The 21,260-nt window shown below is 42.8% G+C and overlaps 2 protein-coding genes across 2 annotated transcripts in view; one reads left to right on the plus strand and one right to left on the minus strand.

Annotated features, from left to right (window-relative positions):
* The window catches only part of LOC122533005 (mitochondrial import inner membrane translocase subunit Tim17-B-like), a 55,584-nt gene that overhangs the window by 6,501 nt on the left and 27,823 nt on the right, over positions 1–21,260 (minus strand). The window lies entirely within an intron of this gene.
* On the plus strand, positions 8,277–12,028 carry LOC122533004 (fork head domain-containing protein FD4). The gene has a single exon (XM_043662285.1). The coding sequence runs from the start codon at positions 8,804–8,806 to the stop codon at positions 10,046–10,048; it is 1,245 nt and encodes a 414-aa protein (XP_043518220.1). The 5' UTR covers positions 8,277–8,803; the 3' UTR covers positions 10,049–12,028.

The raw sequence follows: 21,260 nt of genomic DNA on the forward strand, positions 1-21,260 counted from the left end.
AAAAAAAAAAAAATAAAAAAAAAAAAAAAAAAAAAAAAAAAGCAACCATATTCGAAGGAAAATTGCAGCGCCAGAAGCAAAGCGGAAGTCCTCTCGAGATCCGCTCGAGCACCTTCTTGATTCCTTCGTCGGTCGACGATGTCCGCTGAAACGTGACCGTTTGGCCGTGTAACAGGATTAGAGGAAAAGGGAGATAGATTAAATTTCGAGATATTTAGCCGGACCGCTGCACCCGTCTACTCTTTCACCCCGGCATGGCCGACGTCCGTCCGATGAGGGGAACAGTAGGATTTTCGCCAATATTTTGGGTGTTTAGCCTTTGTCGCGGGACACTGGCCATTGTCGCGTGAAACGATGGGCGTGGAGTTGGCCGCGGTGGAGTGAAAAGAGAACCGGCTACCTTCTTCTGCTCCCTTTTCCCCCTTCCCGCGCCGGTGCCCCTTACGCGCCACTTTTTCAAACCCACAAAAGAGGGCCCGTGGCCCGATACTTAATTTGTTCGCTGCACGCGTTCCGATGACTCTCTGAATTTGCCACCACTTTTCTCTCGCGCTGCCTCCTCTCGCGCAGCGTCGTTCGACGTTCTATGGCGGACGACGGGCCTGATGATTGTAGAGGAAATGGCCTTTCAATGTCGCTACAGTGTGCCAGTCTGTCCGGAGAGTCTGGCGAACTGCGCAGGCTATTAACGCGCGTTTATATTGTGGATTTTCGTCTCTTTACAACCGACGGTGGTGTGTACCAATTTTCGTACAATGGCCGCGTTTTCGAATATTACCCAATTCCAGGAAACTGGTAGCAGAATTATTTTCTAACGCGTCTCTTGCCGAGTGGAGTTTCCATTGCTCTATTGTCTATCGAAATCTAAATATTCTTCGTATAAATATTTTTATATTTTCGCACTTTCGCAAATCTGCAGTCTAATTGTTGTTTAAATGTTGTTGATGCTGAAACCTTTTCCAGAAGCTTTGTTCTCTTTTCAGGTGCGTCGCGCCTCGTTAGATCTCGAAAGGCCACAGATGCAAACAGAAATGGCATCCCGCCGGGGCGAGATTCCCTTCTTTCCACAAGACTTCCGTTCACAAGAGGCGGATTCGTTATTTCATCGTTGCGCGCGTCATCGCCTTCTCGAGAGCACTCGGTCTGCTGCTCCTCCTCGAGTGGCTTCTCCTCCCTCGACAGTTTCACGCTCGTTCTCCAGAACGAACTACTAATCAATGTTAAATGGCGTTTCTTTCGAGGTTCTTCGAGTGTAAGTAAGGCACGCGGTGATGGCTTCTTGAAGATGTTTGGTAAATATCTTTGTTGATCGTCGAAGGGTTAAAGGATTTTCACACAAATTCTTTCGGAGATCAGGACGACAATTAAAAATTCTCGCCAAAAACACAGTTACCGCTCGATAATTATGAAACATTATTGTACGATTAATTCGTAGTGTAAATCAGAGACTGAAAATCGAAATATTGTGAGGTTTAGGTATTATACCGGTATTTGCTCCCATATTATCGTAATATAACCGCTATTTGGGAAATTGGTTTTAATACAGTATAAGACGGTCATACTGGTATTTCCATACGTATTTTACCGGTATTTGATGTCCACAACGGTAAAAATACTGAAATATATACCGGTACGCTACCACTTTACTGACGAAAACATATTTTTCATTTTCTACGTACAGTGAGTTTTATTAATATTCGGACATCATACTATTCAAAATATTGTTACGGATTTCGATTGTTTATAATAGTAAATTTGGATTAATTTTTTAATAATATAATAAAACATTCATTATAGTTTATAGTAACATAAATTTTATTTATTTATTGCACGTACTTTTTTCAATATCAAACAATAAACTGAACTATGTCGAAATGTAGCGTGATAAAAATATTCGGACATTTGAAAAACTACAATATTTGAACCTGAAAATTGTTAACATAAACAATAATTAATATTTTGTTAGGTAGCCCTTAACATCTGCTAATATAAATAAAATAAAAAAAAACTAATAAAAAAGCTAATAAAAATAAACAAAGTGTACGTGTATAAGCGTCATCAAATTTACTATCGGCAGCTTTATGAAAACATTTAATCATTGTCTCCTTTTCCTTTTCTAATTAATATTTTATTTACCGGTATTATACCGAAATACATCTACCGACCTAACATTTGATAGCATCATACCGGTATTCTCACTATTTCGGTTTCATCAAACGTAATCACATAGTAACCTAAAAATACTGGTATTTTACCGATATCCGTAATAGCGATTCGGTTTCTGGTGTAAATAATTATAAAACATTAGCGGCGTAATTACATCAATCACTGTCCACGAAATTTCGCGCAATTTGTCACGCAATTGTCGGGATACAAGCGTTTGCTCGCATTATCCGCGAGAGCGAAAGAAGATCCAAGAATCTCGTGAAATCTCATGCCGGGAAACAGGGAAGCTGCTCCTCTCCTCCCCGACGGTACTGGCACGATAGAGTTTATAAATTATGAATATTTAAGTAGAGAGCGAGACAGCGGGGCGCGCGGCCGTTCCCTGAAACGATATTTTCCTATCTCGGTGCAATAACGTCGCGCAGCGCAAAAGGGATGCTTAGGAAACAGGATGGTACACGTCGCTAAAACGCGTAGCATCCCTTTGAGAGCCAGCGTCAAAGCTAATGGACCTTCTCTCTTCTCCACGAGGTTCTATCGTGTTTCTCTTCGCTTTCTACCCCGTTTCTCTCTTCCTTTCCCCTTTGGTACACTGGGTGTCCCGATAATAATCGCGACAAGGGACGATTCCGAGAGAAATGTGAGAAAAACACACCCGCTTGTTTCTACGTGTTCGACTTTCTCTGGCGCGTGGACCGATCGATCTCTCGATCGTTCGAATTTCTAAAAGCCAAAGCGAAATTTCTACGAATCGACAAGTGTTTGATCTCTCTTTCACTCCAATTTTAAACAAAATCACCAAACGCTTCGTACGAACGAAGTTTTCGTCCCAAGTATATTTTTGGTTCTCGCCTAAGAGACACCCTGTATCCACCCTTTTCCTCCGCGTGGCTCTTCATTTCCCAGAGAGCTGCGGGCAGCTCCTCTCTTCCTCTCTCTGTCTACAAGTATAGTTACAAAGGGGGTCACGAGGGCCGAGGCCAGAAGCCCTGCTAATGTTTAGTAGCAGTTGATTGCAAGCTCGTTAGAATATGCATAAAGCATCGTTGTTAAATGCTCTTTCTCTTTGCGCGGTGTGCCCCGGGTGAATTTAATGGATGCGTGCAGCTACTCTTCGCCGGGCCCGCCGTGTCTGAACGCGCGTGCAGCCGCAGAAATGTTGCTGGTGTCGCTCGATTTGGCTCACAGAAGCAGAGCCTTCGATGGAATAGCTGGCGAGGTGGGCGAGGACGGAGGGGGGTGGGTGAAGTTAATTATGCGAAGGGTGGATGCTGCTTGTATGGGAAATAATACCAGCAGTTGTAAGACGTTAAAGGGAATTGGAATATTGTTGAGGAGAATTGTGGAGGGGTTGCGAGGAGGATGAGACGATAAATGGGAGGAATTTGGGAGTAGGTATATATCTCTGTGAAACGTAGTATTTAATTTTGCTCCTCTCCGGCTACAACTTTCGACAAACATTTCCCAGTAAAATTGTTAGAATCGTTGATGATTAATTCGTGATATTTCTCGATTTCATAGCGAACATTTTTAGTGCAAATTGTTCCATTTGGTTGGGGTCCTTTAGTGTCGATAATAGAATTACGACGATAGAAATTGATGGACTTGTTTTTCTCAAAGATTTTCATATGTACGCCTCGTCTCAAATAAAAATTCGAGCAGATCAAAATTGATGACGATGCCTTTGTCGAGCATTTCTGTATATTCGCCAACTGTGTTAATAATAAACGATGTTCTGCAAACGATTACGTTTTAAATTATAAATCAAAGGATGCGATATACCGGTCGGTTACGTGAAACTTTAATCATGTTACTTTCCATTTACGTTGTGCTCCGATTCATTAATATCAAACTCTCTCCATTAATCAAAATATTTTTACAATTCCATTCTTGGAAATCTTATTTTTATCAAATAAACACGTTTGATCGTCCGTACGAGGTATTTCACATAAAAAAATACTACAAGTTACTTTCTTACAGTGTTACACGCGAATCTTCTTCATCAAAATCAAGGGGTGTTGCAAATTTCGAGGATGAGTTTTAGAGAGTGAAATCCTTTTTTTTTTAAGAAATAAAATTGCCACTACGTGTTCAATTTTCGTTATCACAAACCTTCGTTCGAAACATTCTGCTTCTCTTGGTTAAAAAGTTACGACAAAGAATAGTTCCGAAAGAGGATCGAAAGATAATTAGAAGTTGATATTAAATGCACTTTAAAATCCGTGCTCCGTCGAGTAATTGAATCTGCCGTCAATTTTAAAATAAATGTTCAATATTTCACTGCAGTTACTTTACGATCATTTTCGAATCGACGTCTATTTTTTTTTCTCCTTTTTTCTTCAGGTTTACGAATAAAATGTCCCTCGATTCGATCACGGTGGCGCGCGAATTAACATTCCGATTCTACGTATTCTACGAATACGATTAAGCGCAATTTGCACGCGTAGTTGTCGGGATTCTCCGACGATTTCGAAAGCTCGTTTCCGTCGCCTGGAAATCTTCAAGTTTGGTTTATCGGATCCTACGTTCTCGCAAGCGTTTAGGGGAGTTTGAAAACCGATTAGGAGTGTATTTCGAAGCATCAAAACTAACAGATACTTTGCGCAGTCCGGCTGCCTCGGAACTCGACCGTCCCTCTGCCACGAAGTTGCTGCTCGGTCGCCACTCCACCACGACATTTATTAACCTTAAGCCATCGGAGTTGCTCGCTATCTATCTGCTCTGTTTCTGGATTATACCGGGAGTATCGGCAAAACAGAGATTAACGGCTGCACAGTTTGACGAAGTTATAAATGGATCACGATCGAACGATAAAATTTCATTGTTTCAAATCGCGGTCCGTTTATTGCAGATTTCACGTGCGATACACTACGTGATACTGTATAAGGAAAGGAAATTAATCTAATCGCTTAACTTGAATTTTTACTTTTGATTCGACGAATGAAAAGAAGAAGAAACGAGCATGAATCTATTCATTACAATTGACTAAAACAAATTGTTCTTGAGGTAGGAAAGGAACTTATTTACTGAATACTCTATGTAGAGAAGAGCACTGTGCACGGATGTGCTGTAACGTGGAAGAGATAAATTAAAGGAGGAATACGAATCGGTACCACCGATTCACCACGAGAAAAGAAATCGGAGAAACTGTCAATCGAGAGCGCCACGCATCTGCCACTTACCCGGCCTCGATCGTTACAGTACCTTTTTTCCCACAATGACGCTCCATTTCGTCACAATTATCGCCATTATTCGCCGCGAGAAGAGCATTTTAGCCACGCCACACAATGAACTCCGGTATCTATATACATTCAGCCTGTGTGCTTAACTGACGTATATCTGTACACATTTACAAGCATGCACAGACGTAAGAACTTTTCACACACACGCATGCGCGTTGCGTGTTGCGACGTTGAAGACGAAGCGGGGGCAAAAATCGAGCGCCGATCTCCTCCCTCGTTGGATCGTCTCTCGTTTTATTGTGTTTTGACAGCAGGTTTCGTGTGGCCACCGTTGCTTTTCTCCGCGACAAACGATACTGTTTCTTTGGCTACTACTTTAAGAGCGGCGATCTTATCCGAACGAGGTGGAACGCACGAAAGTAGCAAAATGGACACTCTGGAACGAAGCTTCTTATTATGACGGTTCCGAGAGGCAATTGTATCTGATCGGTCTGAATATAGAGTTACTGGAACATCGGGGCGAGATAAATAGGCTGGGACGCGATAGATTTGTTGGGGAATTTGATGGCACCTTTCAAGAGCTACGTTTTGTCGTCTCTTTTTTTTTTTTTTTTTTACCTCAACGCTCGAAGAGGTTCGGTAGTTTAATATTTTGAAGCATTGGAAACTTATAATTGCAATAATCGTATTTTTCGGGAGATTATTATACGAAAGAATTTCTCTCGTCAGAGAAAGAGAAAAGCGTGCTCCAAATTTCAGTATTCGTCACAGTTTCCACCCTTCGTTCGAGAAAGTTGTGAAACGGGGGATGCAGTACCTGCAGCAAAGCTTCGTTCACGTACACTTGGTCACGGGACAAATGAATACATAGATTTGACAAGAGCGCTGATTGAAATTAAGCAATTCAAAAATAAATCTAGTTCACTGGGGCGCAACTCCAAGATGCAACACAAACCGGAATAAACTCCATTCTTCGTCGAGTTCCAATTTCATTCGACGCACACTCACTCTGACTCCAATTGACACGACTCGGAATCCCCGTGGACGATACACGAAAACGGAAGAACGCGGGAAATACGGTGGTGGTAGGGAAGAGGGGGGAGGGGGAGGGGGGAGGGCGATATCAACGAATGATGAAGGGCAGAAGAAGGGTGGCCGAGGCGGGCGGGGAGGGCCGCGGAGGGGCGCGAGGCTGTTATTTGCAATGAAACGCAACAATTGCAATCGGAGTCGATGCACGGCGTGTCAGCGTGTCGTGTAAACGCGCCATATTGCAGCTGGGCCGCTGCTGAAAAATAGTGTTTTTGTGCAAGCCGAAACGGCAGATATGAAACCAGCATGGCGGATGCTTACAAATAGTTGCAGGGCGGCGCCTTCATATAAATGCGCGTACCGGTTCGTTTCTCTCTCTCTCTCTCTCTCTCTCTCTCTCTCTCTCTCTCTATTTCTCTTTCTCTGCATCTCCCTTTCTACGCTCACTGTGTCTTTTGTCGCAGCGTACGTGTGCGAAAGGACGAAAAGGATTCTGTGAATGAGAGACCATGCGCTCGTTGCTTCGGGGTAAGTGGAGGGAATTCTGAGAAGCGGCACACCCCTTTTCGAATTAGGTAGCGGCCGTGGTGACTAAATAGGTGGATTTGAAAGTTGTCGCTTCGGTCCAGCTTCTGGATAAGATAATTTTTTTGTTGGGAATTGTTGATTAAATTCGTCAGATAGGCGGATAAGTATCTACCGTGTAAAGGTAATTTTGTCATAATCGTTCTTCTGGAAACGAAGGTGAAAAGAAATTTAGAATGATTATTCGCGACGTAATGTTACGCAGCAAAAAATCTGCTCAGAGATTTGCACATTCAATTATTTCGTTATTACAGTGGGGCAAAGAGAAGAGATCATTAGTAAGAGTCATTAAGCAATAAAACACTTCCCAGTTGAATATGACGATTTGCATATAAATAAAGAATGTTGAATATTCAGGTCTGTTTTTAAAAGAACGGAAGTAGCATCGTGTGAAGAAGTATGATAGATGTAACGCTCGGAACAGACGCGTCTAATTCGTGAAATTTCTCAGTTTCTGCTATAGTTTTAAGGATCAATCAGTTTTCGTAGGAAACGTAGAATGTCAAAAAATTTTGGAAAGTTTAAAATTATAATTGGACTGTAGACATTTATGTAAATTCGTATTCTCATGAATTCAGCTAAAGCAATTGGAGTTTCGTTCAATTTTTTTTTAATAACGCAGAGACACAAGTTTTTTATACCTCTTCTCACAGTATAATCGTACAATCAAATTTCACTACTTCAAATATTCTGTGTTTAGATCTTATATTCTCGATGCTCCTAATCTTATCAACCTTAATGTGAGTAGATATGATTATATATAGACACATGCTGTAATTTCCTATTTTTGGAGTACAGGAAATATTTGGTCATTCCAAACCAACTCAATAATAATTCTACACTCCAGACTCAACTACTTGCTAAATACTTATTAGTCGATCACTTGGACGATCGTAGCTTTCAGAAACTATGCGTGGGAAACGAGTACTTCAGCATTTCAACGTGTTTATTATCAGTTACCAATCGGTAGTAATTTTTATCGCTTTCGTCAGCATATCGTTCCGAAAAGAAAAGAATCATCTGACCTACTCCAAAAATATCGAGTTGCGAGGGTGTTGGTTAAGCAGGAGTACAGCGTAATAAACAGAAATACGCTACTGTTGCTTCGTAAGCGCTCGAGTCCTTCGCTACTCCGAAACGCATCGTCCCGTTTCTCGGTGCCGGTCTCCGATCGCCGGCAATGATATCGAGCTCTCGTATCGAGAGATAAGAGAACCGGGCAGCATCGGCTAGTCGCGCCACCGCCGCCCCCGCGTTAGGTACCAAGCTCAGGATCAATATCCATGGTGGTAGGTGTGGCGGATGGCAGAGGGTTCCATCTTCGACCGTCCTCTCTGTGCTTATTGGTTGGAGGATGGTTTCACGGGTTCTGGTCTCGGTACCCGAAGCCTGCACTCTGTTCCGGGTAAACGGGCGGAGCTTGGTCGTTTCTACCCTGGCGGCAAGTGGGGAGAAGCCATCGGGTGGAGGTGCTCTCCTGGCAGACGGCCGAGTCGTAAATCATGACCAGTCGGTCGCTCGGAGCGCATCGTGACAAACAGCCTGAAAACCTTTGGAAAACATCGGCCGCGATCGATCCACTCTCCGTAGTACCGATCTCTAATTTCGTTTCTTCGCTACCTCGCTTCGGTACCGGCGGCTGTGTGCTCAGGTTCGACCCAAGCAAGCATTCGCTCGCGCTCGCAACGCGTATCGTATCGTATCAGTGATACCAAGTAGACATTTCGCTTTGGAAATTCCTCATTATTCGCAAAGACGCTGAATGAAGATCGTGGAGTTGATGTGGAAGTGATCGGTTTTCACAAGAGAGAAAGAGAGAGAGAGAGAAAGAGAGCAGCATGTGCAGCAACGAGAGCCCGCCGCCGGCGAAAGAGCCGCTAGCCGTCGGTCTAGGTAACCCGATGACAGGCTTCTTGCCTGGATTGGAACACTACAGACTGCAATTGTACCATTACGCAATGGCCGAGAGATTGAGGCTGGCTCAGCAGTTGCACCCTCAGCATCCAGGCGTAGGCCACCCTCCGTCTAGCGCTCCAACTCACCTAGGAATGGGCCCAGGGTTTCCTGCGCCGCTACCGCTATATCCGGCGGCGGCCGCTGCTGCCGGATATCCCAGTCGATTAGCCCTCTCCATGGCTCTTCTCCATCCTCATCACCAGCGGATACCGGAGGAGCCGAAACCCCAACACAGTTACATCGGTCTGATCGCCATGGCGATCCTCTCCTCGCCGGAGAAGAAACTCGTGCTATCGGACATCTACCAGCACATATTGGAACACTATCCTTACTTTAGAACGCGGGGGCCAGGCTGGAGGAATTCGATAAGACACAATCTATCTTTGAACGACTGTTTCGTCAAGTCGGGCAGAAGCGCCAATGGAAAGGGCCACTACTGGGCCATACATCCGGCGAATTTGGAGGATTTCAGACGAGGAGATTTCAGGAGACGCAAGGCTCAGAGGAAGGTCAGAAGGCACATGGGTCTGGCTGTCGACGAGGAGCCTGACAGCCCGAGTCCGCCACCCCTGCCGGCGACACCACCTCCTCCAGCGACTCTAGGACCTCCGGTGGCTTCTCAGCCGATGCCAGGAATCTGGACGCCTCATCACCATCATCCACACCATCAACAGCAACAACAGCAGCAACAACAGCAGCAGCAGCAACAATCGTTCCAGAGTCAAACTCTCAGACAGTCCTCGACTTTCCAACCTTCGAGGAAGAGACAGTTCGACGTGGCGTCTCTGCTTGCGCCCGATGACCAGCATCATCAGATAGAGTCCGATCTGAAGCCGCAGAAGACGAGGAGATTTAGTTGCAGCGAGGACGAGCTACACGATCTCCAGGAGGCCGATCAGGACGAGGAGGACGTGGACGTGGACGTGGTGGCCGAGACAAACGCTCTGCCGTCGCCAAACACGCCGTCGGCCAGTCCCGAGGCTAAGGTCATCTCGACGGCCAGTCACTGGACGACCAATCAGGCCATTCAGAGCGGTCAAATCTCGGGGCTGCACATTCAGAGTCATCTCCAGGCGAGGAATTACTACGTGCCAGCGACATCCAGCAACGGGCCCACCGTTCAATAGAAGATTTGGTGCTTGTGAAGGTGAACGATGCTGCGAGTAAGCGACGTGTAGAGGTGGACGTAAAGGTGATGGATAAGAGGTCGGGAATTCCTTTGATGGAATGGGGTTTTTTTTTTAATGTTGTTTTTCGAGAGTTGGCCTCGGGGCGGAGATTTCGAGGCGTGGTGGTTCACGAACGAAATTTACTAGCTCGATAAGTCAGATACACGCGCGGAATGTTTATTTCATTGAATACAGATTTCTGCGAATGTAGTAGAACCTTGATTATCTGAGTTGATTATAGTTACATGCTGCTGTTGCTACGAGAAAATGTAACCTTCTTTCAATTTCTATTTATGTTTTGCTGATTTTTCTTGCAAGGGACCATTTTCGAATTTTTCATTAACGAACGTACGAAAATCGAGGTTCTGCTGTGCGTTAGATTGTTTTCGTTACACACTGCATGTCCAGAGTTCAAATTCAAGCTACTAAATTTCGATTTTGATCCAGTACGCGTCGCCTGAGCCAAGCTGGTGCTAACTAGTCGTGCCAAATTGCGAAATTGTTTTAGTTCCTTCGGCTATGCCAATTCGATTCTTCGTCTTGTAATTAGATGATCAATATTTATCTAATTATCTTTGTAAATATTTTGTAATTATTCTTTCTTTTGTTTCGAGGTATGCGGTGCAATATCTCATTTTCGCATATTTCTTCTTCTTCTTCTTTTTCTTTTTTGTTTTTTTTGAACGAAACCGACGGTTTTCCCACTTCTCCATTAATCGACTGTACGAACTGATACAAATCGCGACGTTTCTTTTAGTTCGAGTCCGGTACTTGAATCCATGTATCGTGCAACACGTGTTATAGGGAACGAGTCTATGTGTACTATATTAATATAAATGTATAAGAATTCAGGTAGTCGGAGGTTTCGAGGCTACGATTCCATCATCAGCACACCGAGCATCGTTAACTTTTTACAGCGTTTATCGAGGCTTTGAAAATGAATCTTTAGAATAATTAAAAAAAAAAGAAAAGGAAAAACAAAATACCAATCACAACGTAGTAAAGCAATAACTGTAGAAAGTTAACTTATCGCGTGATCTCTGACGCGTTGCTGCTAATAATTATTTGAATGACTCGAGAAACTCACAAACGTTAGATCAAAGATACGGACGAATCAGCTCGTTTCGTTTAATTTCTCAATTTACTGTAGAAAGATAGAAAAATAATAAATTCTTACGAATTCTTCTGAATCTGAGAAACCCTGAAGTTTCATTTGAACTTGTTGCAGTTTCTAAAAAAATGAAATGCACCGATCTCCGAATAATTGCGAACGGTAAACACGCGAAACACATCGTGTGTTAACGATGGAATTGTAACTCGAGGGCCGAGAAATTCGTGTAAATAAAAGGAGGAAGCTGTAATAAAGTGGAGGAGACGAACGTAATTTCATTACGTTTTCCCGTAACGTAACGATGAAATTTCAAAATGTGGGGCATTACATCGGACTGAGAAAGCAGACCCGCCTGTTCAAAGTGTAATATACAATCTCGTTGGAAAGTTTATTAAGATCTTTAGTCTCGTCTTTACTATTAATCCACGCGTCGTCACTCGAACGATATACACGGTGTACGAAGAATATTATTCTGTGCAACCCGCCGCCACCCCCCTCCCCTCCTGCCCACACTCCCTCTGTATGTATGTATGTATGTATGTATGTATGTACATGTACCTATATATACGTGCCTACGTATAATTGAGATGTATCACGATTAACAGAACAAACCGAAACACGAAACGGAAATATCAATGGAAATGACACACACGGACACGCGGACAAACACGAGGCATGATGACAGACAGATAGATCGTGGTTTTTTAAAGGTTACTTCTCTAAAGTAATACGGATATACGTGATCGATCTGTCTTTCTTGATTCTCAGCGCGGAAACTGCCGCATCTCGATGCAACTGAAGCTGAATAAAGTTTCTGTTCCCATGAACTTTTTATTTCGTTCTATTCTTCACCCCGTTTCCCCTGTTTCTCGATGCAGGCGATGGGAGATTCTTGATTCCTGACGGAGCGTGAATTTCCGCCATTTTTGCTTTACTTTTGGAAGAAGAAGACGAAGGGGGCGCGTTGTGATGTCAGATATTCGCAATGTTGTTGCAACCCGGCAAGTTGATCCAAAAATTGATTATAAGATTAATCTCCAATTTATATCCCGAATTTCTAGAATTCTTGAAATTCAAATAAATCTTTCAAACTTGCAACTATATTTCAGCGTTCTTGGAACTTTGAAACGTCTCGGTTATTCTGCGCTACGTACTGGCAATTTTCAACCTTGTTTCCAGCATTTCTTCGAATCGTGCGTTGCAAAACTCGCATAGTTGGCGATCCTTCGACACACGGCTGAGAGTATCCGCGGCTATTGGCCGTGTTCTCGACTAAATGGCCAACGACGGATGCATCTGTTGCTACGACGAATAAAATGCACGGCCACTCAGGGTTTTCCAGCGGCGCGCAAATGCACGTGGAATGTTTGTGTCAACTTCTCGCATTTTTCTGCGTGTCACGGAACTCATTTGAAGGAGAGGAAAAAAGGAAAAAGCGGGAGAAATAAAGGTGGGAAGGTATTCGTGTTAGGAACGACATTGTGCGCGGTTTGTTTTATCGAAGCAACGCGCTGATTCGTTCCCCGTTCGTCGTAGGAAACAAGATACACCATTGATTCAATACACTTTTCAAGCTATTTAACGATTAATCATGCAGAACGTTTCGTGCATGCGTTTCGATGTTGACTCGACTGATGCGTGTTTAATACATCTTTCATATTACCCTCGTTCGAGCGTTGAGCAAGTTGGAACTTCGTGCAACGAGCCAGCGGGCGTTTCCTCGAAGGAAATTATCATTACGTGCAGTTTTCTAAATAGAATTGTTGGAACATTGTTTTCTTCCTCAATAATTTTAATTATCGGGAAGTGTTGGACAATAATCTCAAAAGAATTATGGAAGGAAATTGAGCGGGCAAATATTTTTTCGTAGCAAATAAATTTTTCATGGCATTAATTTGTTATTCGGAAATGCCGAACGACACAAGCGGGATAAATATTTTTGCATCGCAATCGAAATTTACATTCATTTAAAAAACAAAAGACACGCGTAAGTTTAGTATTTTTATACTTGTGCAATGTCATTGTCGATTTGCATATTGTACTTTCAATAATTGCAACGTTCGCTTCTTGAAGATAATCAGTGGGTACTTTGCTAAGTTGGAGAACGGGGATGTGAAATCATATGACAAAATATTTTAACATACAAATAGGACAGAAACGATGTTCGAAACCATTTATTAAAACCAGTCTTATCTGTAATGCATTCAAAATATTACAAGTGGAACACTTAACAAAGGCATTAATACAAAGCAGAAGTTTTACAATTAGTGTTCTAAATAAATCATCATCCGTAATTTAAAAAAAAGAAAAAATTGAAAAAATGGAAAAATGTAACAAACTACAAGGAAAGGAGAAAGAAAATAGTAAAGAACGTGTCTAAATGAAGATACACGACAGCGAGACTGAAAAATCAGAGGGTTAACTATAAAATTTCAAGGATTTATTATTATAATGAACGTTAAGTAGTTATTAATCGGGTTTGAAGTCGATAAAAATCGACTTGCTATTTTGCAGCTGTTTTGGTGATGATAATGCGACGATGATATTAGGTCGTGCTTAAAACGTGCTTTCAAGAATATAATCATTCTGTTCGGCGCAGCTTTTAGCAGAGTTTTTGATTTTAACGGCTCGCTATTAAAAGTTTTGCGAACAATTTAGCCCGACGGAATCGCGTTCAAGATACAGCGTTAAAATTCGTAATTAACCGAGCTGCGGCGTTCCCGCCGTGCTAAATATGAATCCCCGTTGCCATTTGAATTTTGAACGCGAAATCGAATTCAGACGCTCCCCGACGATTCCACAAAATTCCCTGAATTTTTGTTAATATTCCACTGATGTTCTTTTCTTTTTTTTTTTTTTCACCGCGCTCGGGTGGATATATCGAGCAATCAGAAATTAAGTTTTGAAACTCAAAGTATACAAATAAAATAGAAAATTCAGCAATTTCGATGGAAACGGAGTCACAGTCGTGGGATCTCGGATATTTTAAAACGTAATAAAAATAATAATCGCGAAGAAGAGTCTTCAAAGTATCATATACATATATCTCTAAAGAACGACCTCGATCAATCATGCTGAACAAAGGAACCACTTTCTTCCCGATCTATCTTCTCAGTTCGTGATTCCGTTTCACAATCGATGTTACGCTACGTCATTATTTGTTAAATAATATTCGAAAACTCGGAACGAATAGTTTAGTTCGCTCAGTGGATTTGGAACAACAAACCAGAGCGACGTTTGCACAGCCCATTGGAATGGGCTTTCCAGCGAGGCAAACGCCCGCCTGACTGTTTTTCTAACACCCTGCTCGTAGGATAGAGACTTCTGGGAAAGGAATTAGTCAAGGAACTAGTTCAAGAATTTTCACGTGACCTACGTCAACCTGAAAAATTTTTCCCATCGTTCACAAGGAATCTCTGTTTTCACTCGAGTGAAATTTTGAAGTTGCAATTATTTAAATTTAAATATAGAATCTTCCAACTAATTAAATAAATTAAATTGATTGTACAAAAAATTGTTCAGGCCACCGTTATTAACGATATTAATATCATCCGACAATACGATTAATATCGTCGATATTCCAGACTCTAGAAGTAATTTCGTAATCTCGAACGAATCCTGCTTCGTGTGTCGCTTGCCATCGTCGGAAGCAATATTTAACAAATTGCTTTCGTTTCTATCGTCGGGTTTCCCTCCTTTGTGCCAGCGTACCATTGAGGATTACGTCGAAATGTTGGCAATGCGATCGTTTAAGACTTCATTTGATGAATCGAGAGACAATGGAACACTTTGTCACGGGATCTGGTAAATCTTGCATTGTTGCTGGCAAAGAAGTCGTTTCCGTAGTCGGAACACGGAAAAACCGTTTAATTTTGTCGCGCAAACGTTTCCACTTGTTATTAGTAGCTCTCAAGTTAATAATAATTTCTGCATCCAGTTGTTCAAGATTCACTCCGTTTACATGGACTTAGGAGAGTTCTTCCCTAGTTTGTAAATTTGAATCAAAGAGTTTTTAACAGATTTATTTACCGTCGTTTCGTCCAAACGTAAAATCGTATCGATCAGTGGTACGTCAAACGCTGTACAACTCCATTCAATTAGTAATCGCGTCCGTTATGAATGAAGCAGTTTAAGAAAACGTTTAAAGAAAACAGATTATCCGTTCGGCGGGCCGTCTTATAGATTTGTCTCATGGATTTTCAAGCAACAGCCCGGGGGCTAATGTGTCTCTTATTAGAAAAGATTTGCGATAAACAGAGCTCGTCAAACACGAGCCAGGTGTTTAAACTATCACGCAGTCTTGAAAATATTGTTATATATACTAATGGCGAAAACCACAAATAGATATTGATATTGAAAATTTCATACTTTTAAAAATACAGGCGGTCCTTGAGTCGAGACGGCCCTTAAGTACTTTCGTGCTTAGTTGGTTTTAAAAATGTTGATACGAAAGTTGAAATGTACGAAAATAAAACGTCAAAAATATTTATTTTTAAACGAGTGTCGGGATATAAATAAATAACACTTTATCGATTAGTACCTGGTCTTTCCTTTACAAGTTTATCAAGAGATAGTTGAATTGCACTCTTCTTGCTTTTTTTTTTTTTTCTTTTCTTGATAAGTAAGTTTCGTAACACACTGTGTCTTTTTCTATTGTCCTTCGTACGTGAGATGTGCATACGTTTGGGTTCACATTCTTCCACGATGGTCAAAAAATTTGTCAAAATGCACGAAGTACTTTCGCACATACGTATCGACAAAAATCTAACATTTAAATAGAGAATGTGCGAAAGTCGAGGACCGCCTGTGTACATTTGTACAAAGAAATGAATAAAGATTTGCTTCATTTGGGAATTGTCGTAACAAGTGTACCCTACTTTAGATGTGTTTTGCGGATTTCTACTCTTCGATTTCCGGCAGTCTATTTGTTATACCAATATTGGATACAATGGAAGCTCGAATGTCAATAAAGAAAACTAATAGATCGAATCCCTTTGCAGGCCACCATATATACCTAGTTCTATCCTCCAAAAATACTTGCAGAAAGGGCTGCATTTCATGCAGAATTCAGAGAAAGATTCACTTCTTCGTCTCGGTACACTTCCTCTCGATTCTTCGGCAAACAGGAAGATAACTGTCAGGGCCCGCTCCATTTTCACGTCGTTCAAGCAACGTTCAGGCTGGCTCGACGGCTTTCAAAAATCCACAAGCGAAGATCGCGAGCGGGAGATAAAAAGTGTGGAGATCGGTTGGAAATCAGCGTAGGTCCGCGATGCGTATCGTTGCCGGACGTATTTAGATCAGATTGCCGGATCGACCGCGTCCGTTCGCGTTGTTTGCTACACGCTTGCAACGCGTCATGCATATACATGCACATAACCGATGATGCACGCAGCACCGGGGCTAGGCAACGTGTGTGTGTATGTGTGTGTGTGTGTGCGTGTGGCGAAACTGGCTACAATGCGACTAGTCCGTGTCACACACACCGGATGCAACTCGTGGTGCACGTGTGCACGCCGAGTGGAATACACGCACACGCGTAAATACCTGTATGCTATTCCAAAATTGGAGTGCAATTGGGAACCGCGTTAGATTTAATTGCTTACGTTAGAGAAAAGTGGGAGATTTGGAGGCAAGATTTTCCTCACACGACTGCCAAGTTTCTGAAACTCTCTCTCTCTCTTTCTCTCTCTCTCGAGTTTCGGAGTGACACGAAATTTTCAAATTCTCCCAATCCCTTTGAATTTCAAATCCTAGAATTTTCAGATTTGTCGATTCTGTCTATACTAATAACCATAGTTCCATGATTTCCATGATTTTGGAAGCGACTGCAACACCATACGAGCTACGTGTGCAGAGTTCGATGTGTAGACGGTGAGGCATGATAGCAGAGCGGAGAGGAGAATCGGCCGGTGATCTCGTTATCTCGATAGTTGTTACTCTGCAAATGGATTTGCGGCTGCGCGGATTAGGATCGTCTATGCGTCGGGGCCGCCGGATGCCAAGGATGCACTCCGCATCTCTCGTCAGAAGCGACAATGCCGTGTTACCGGCAATATCCTTTCAATTAAACGAAGTAGTTGGCTATATACGAGGATTATCAACCGAGGTGAGAAATCGATCGCTTAGCCCTTAGTTGACGCAAGTGAAGATTCCCAGAGAAACGCGTGTATCAAAAAATATATATCTCGAAGATTAATTAACATGGCTCACAGATAATAATTTTTCGTTCGTTGTTTGATCGCCGTGCAATTTATTATTATAATTCATACTTTTAAAAATATAATTAACATCTCGCGCGACAATTAATTGTTTGAAATTTTCTAGAAACGCACGAAGCTACGCAGGCAGCTTTCGTTATGAAATATCGCGAGCCACTTTCCCATGAGACACGGCCGAACGAACGAACGAACGAACGCGAAGGGCCTCGGTCAACACTTTTGTCCCGCAGCGCGCAGGTAAAATATTAGCCGATCCTTCGAACCGGCGAGCAACCGCGTAAAATGGGATCTCCGCGACGGCTGGTCGCACGAACCAAAGGCCTCCGGGATTGCCGGTCGCGTGAACTTCGACCTGGCCTTAACCGACGTGTCAGGTGTTGCGCCATTTCAACACGCCTAATAATCCATTTATAGGGGGCATTGTTAAAAATCGCCAGCTCCTGTACTCGACTCGATGTATTTTTAGGATCGATCCACTCGGCGATCGACAAATAGCGAGCGATGCTATCGGGAATCGAGACTCGAGGTGAGAGATATATTCATCTGCCTACTTGCCTCTGCCGTTTCCGGTACGCGAGAGACGACACACACACACACGGTTCCGACACGATTGACAAAAGAGTCGCGCTTTTAATGATAGACGATGGAACGATGAAAGCGAAGTGGCGACGGTAAATGGCTGGGGTGAGAACACGGAAGAATAGAGCGGAGAGGGGATGGTGGTTAAACATTTGGTAATACGCCGTCGGATGTGAGGGGCTCTCGAAAGCGAGGTGTGATTCTTTTCCGGGGGGAGACAGCGAGTCGCCCTTCGATAGGTTGAGGAATATTTAAAATTTCCCAACTCGTAATAATTCAATTCCTAAATTTCTGGAACAACCAAACTGTTTCTTCACTTTGCTTTGTCAGAATCTATGTATCTATTCTGCAAGCTCTCGACTTTGCTTTCAATTTTCCACTCGACATCTTGCAATTAATTACAACGCGAAAGTCTCGCGTTCTTTCCAGTGCAGAGGCAAAAATCCGCTCGAGCAGTCTCGGATAATAGAAAATCGTCGCGAGAGTGTCGACGGGGCGAAATTATTTCGAGACGAACGGACGATAATAAAGTAGTTTGCAACAGTGCCGGCCAGGTTCCTCGAAATGTTTTCCAAGCGATTGTCGCGACGTTTGCTGTATTTGTATCTCGCGACGAAAGGAATATTCGGCGAGGAGGCCAGCTGCCGTCGCCGCGGGGTTCTCGACTTTCCGGCTGGCAATTTCGTCGGAAGTACGGAACGACTCGATTGTTCGGAGGTATCGAGGCAACGAAATCACTCTGGAGGAAAAATAATTGCGCGAGATTCGAAGCGTTAATGCCTGGTGAGCGACAATAGCGGCCGCGGCACGCGTGAACACCACGGCTCAACGCGTCCAATTAACAATATTGTGATTCGACGGCGGTGTTCACGGCGAACGTGAGAGATTGCGTAACAGTAACAGTCGTCCAACACACCCTTCGACTTTCTTTCATTGCCATTTCAAGCTCATGCTTCGGTAAGTTCGATAGGTATATTGTATCTTACGATTGCGAGATCGCCGCAGGATTTGATATATTTCTAATATCCTCGTGAATTTCGCCATAGATTTCTAATTTTGCCTTCTACTATCATTCACGTACAGTGATTTTCTTCAAATTCACGATTCGATACCGTGCCAACGTTATCGTCGCAGCAATTATTTGCGTGCAAAAAATTTCATTCGCGTGTATCCAGATGTATTTGGCCTTGTTCTCGCGTTTCGCGTGCGAGCGAAACGCGAGAGAAAAAATTGGCGATAGATAAAATTGAGATATAAAACAAAATAAAACAATGAAATACGTGGCGGCCCGCTGGAAACTGTAACGAAATTAACTGGTTTTGATGGTGGGACGCGAGATCTGGGAACCGACGGTGAAAATTCTGGGAAATCGGGGAATGCGGACGTACAGTAGGTAGCGATTGGTAGAGCCGGGCCGCTGTTAGCAAATATTTTCCAACGACATTCGCATTATGAAACACGGGAGTCGCGTTTTGCGAGAATTCGGGCTATTTTCTGCGCGCGGAACGGAACGCTTCCGTGGTACGAAGCGAGACCCCGGTGGTGTATATCGACGCCGCGCCGTTTATTTATCCGTAGCCCGGCGTTTGGATCGCGCGAATCAATCAATCGCCGTGTGTTCAATTCGAAACGCGCATTTGTCCACACGACAATGCGCCGCCGTGTATCCTGTGTTGTGTGCCAACTTTCAACACACCGGGACCAGCCCGCACGCAGAGAGCCCGGTTTTCAAATTCGGGAAAACCTTTCTACCGCCTATTATCGCCACGTTAATGCACCCTTTAAAAGAGGGCGAGGAGGAGGAGGAGGAGGAGGTGGAGGAGGAGAGAGGGTATGCAGTTTTCTGTTTTTTTTTTTTTTTTTTTCTATTCGATACACGGTTTGCATTTGCAACGCCCACCGCAAAAAAATTTGCACGTATCTACCGACGATTTTCGATATTTCGAGCAAGAAATAGTTCCTCCCTTAAATCGTTTGCAATTTCGATTAATTTTCCTTTCTTCTTTTCTTTTTCTTTTTTTTTTTTTTTATAAATGATTTTCTCCTTGTAATATTTTGCATTCGAACACCCACCGTGCAGAGAATTTGCGTATCGACGATAATTTTCGTAGATATTTCGGAGCAGGAAGATTTCTCCCTTGCAATTTCATTCAATCGATTTTTCTACGAATGATTCTCCTCTTGAAATGAATTTACCAACAACACAACAAAACTATCTGTCGCGAACAATTTACCACGCAAGGGACTTGTTGAGATTTTCTAATTTAAATTGTAGTACGAATATTGTAATTTCTCTGTGCATTTTCGTACGTGATTTTATTATATATTGGCCAACTAACAAGTGACCATTCGCAGACCGTAAGCTCTAAACTATTTGAGAAATGGAATTTTCCGTTCGACGACGTGGATACTTGGAGATGGAATCCAATTTGAAACAGAAATACGGAGCATTTGTTACTTCTTCGTGACGAGTGTAGCGTAGCAACGTTTCACAGGCGAATTATGCGGGCGATGAAATTGGTGACTGTAAGATAATGCACGCAGTTTCGCGCGGCGCCATTGCTGAACGCGATTTTCCCCCGTGCGGAGGAAATTTAGCATGGAACTATTGTTATGAAATTATGGCTAGCCTCGGTATAGCAACGGCTTATGAAAATAGAGTTTATTACGCGTGTATGTTCGCGTAACCGTGTAACAAAGCAGCGAAAACTTGTAAATATATCCCGAAACACACTGAAACTTTTCTGCATCATTTTACATTTCCTTACGTTTGCTGATTAATTTTTCTTTTGCGTTAAATACGACGACTACATATTTGTCAGTCGAATGACAATAGAATTTAATTTAAATTTCCCGAGGACAAATTTTCATTAATGAAAATTTCGTCAATCCAGTAAAGGGGTTAAAACAGAGTGAAACAACAATTTTCTGCAAATTTGTTGTGCCAAACAACGTAGATAATGTCACAAAATATGGATCATCAACGTTCTGGCAGATTTACAGAACGTAATTAAATAAAACAGATATCGGCAACCTTTGTTGCGATTCGTTAATTTCGATTAAAATTCCCCCACGCCAATTGTTAATAGATGAATTTTCCATTTGAATTTGATTCACAGCGTCGGCAAGCCCTCGTGTTATAGGAGCAACGATTCGAATTTGCCCGTGTGGTGTGGACAGGGAGAGGGAAGTGGGCACTCGTGAGGTATTCGAGGACACTCGATTGGCCACCGTACTTAAGGGTGTAACCGAGCGCATG

The sequence above is a fragment of the Frieseomelitta varia genome, unplaced genomic scaffold (genome assembly GCF_011392965.1).
Source record: "Frieseomelitta varia isolate USP_RPSP 00005682 unplaced genomic scaffold, Fvar_1.2 scaffold_488, whole genome shotgun sequence".
Lineage (NCBI taxonomy): Eukaryota > Metazoa > Arthropoda > Insecta > Hymenoptera > Apidae > Frieseomelitta > Frieseomelitta varia.

Bases quoted from the DNA above. Each gene is read 5' to 3' on its own strand.
- LOC122533004 (XM_043662285.1), top strand. From the start codon at position 8,804: ATGTGCAGCAACGAGAGCCCGCCGCCGGCGAAAGAGCCGCTAGCCGTC.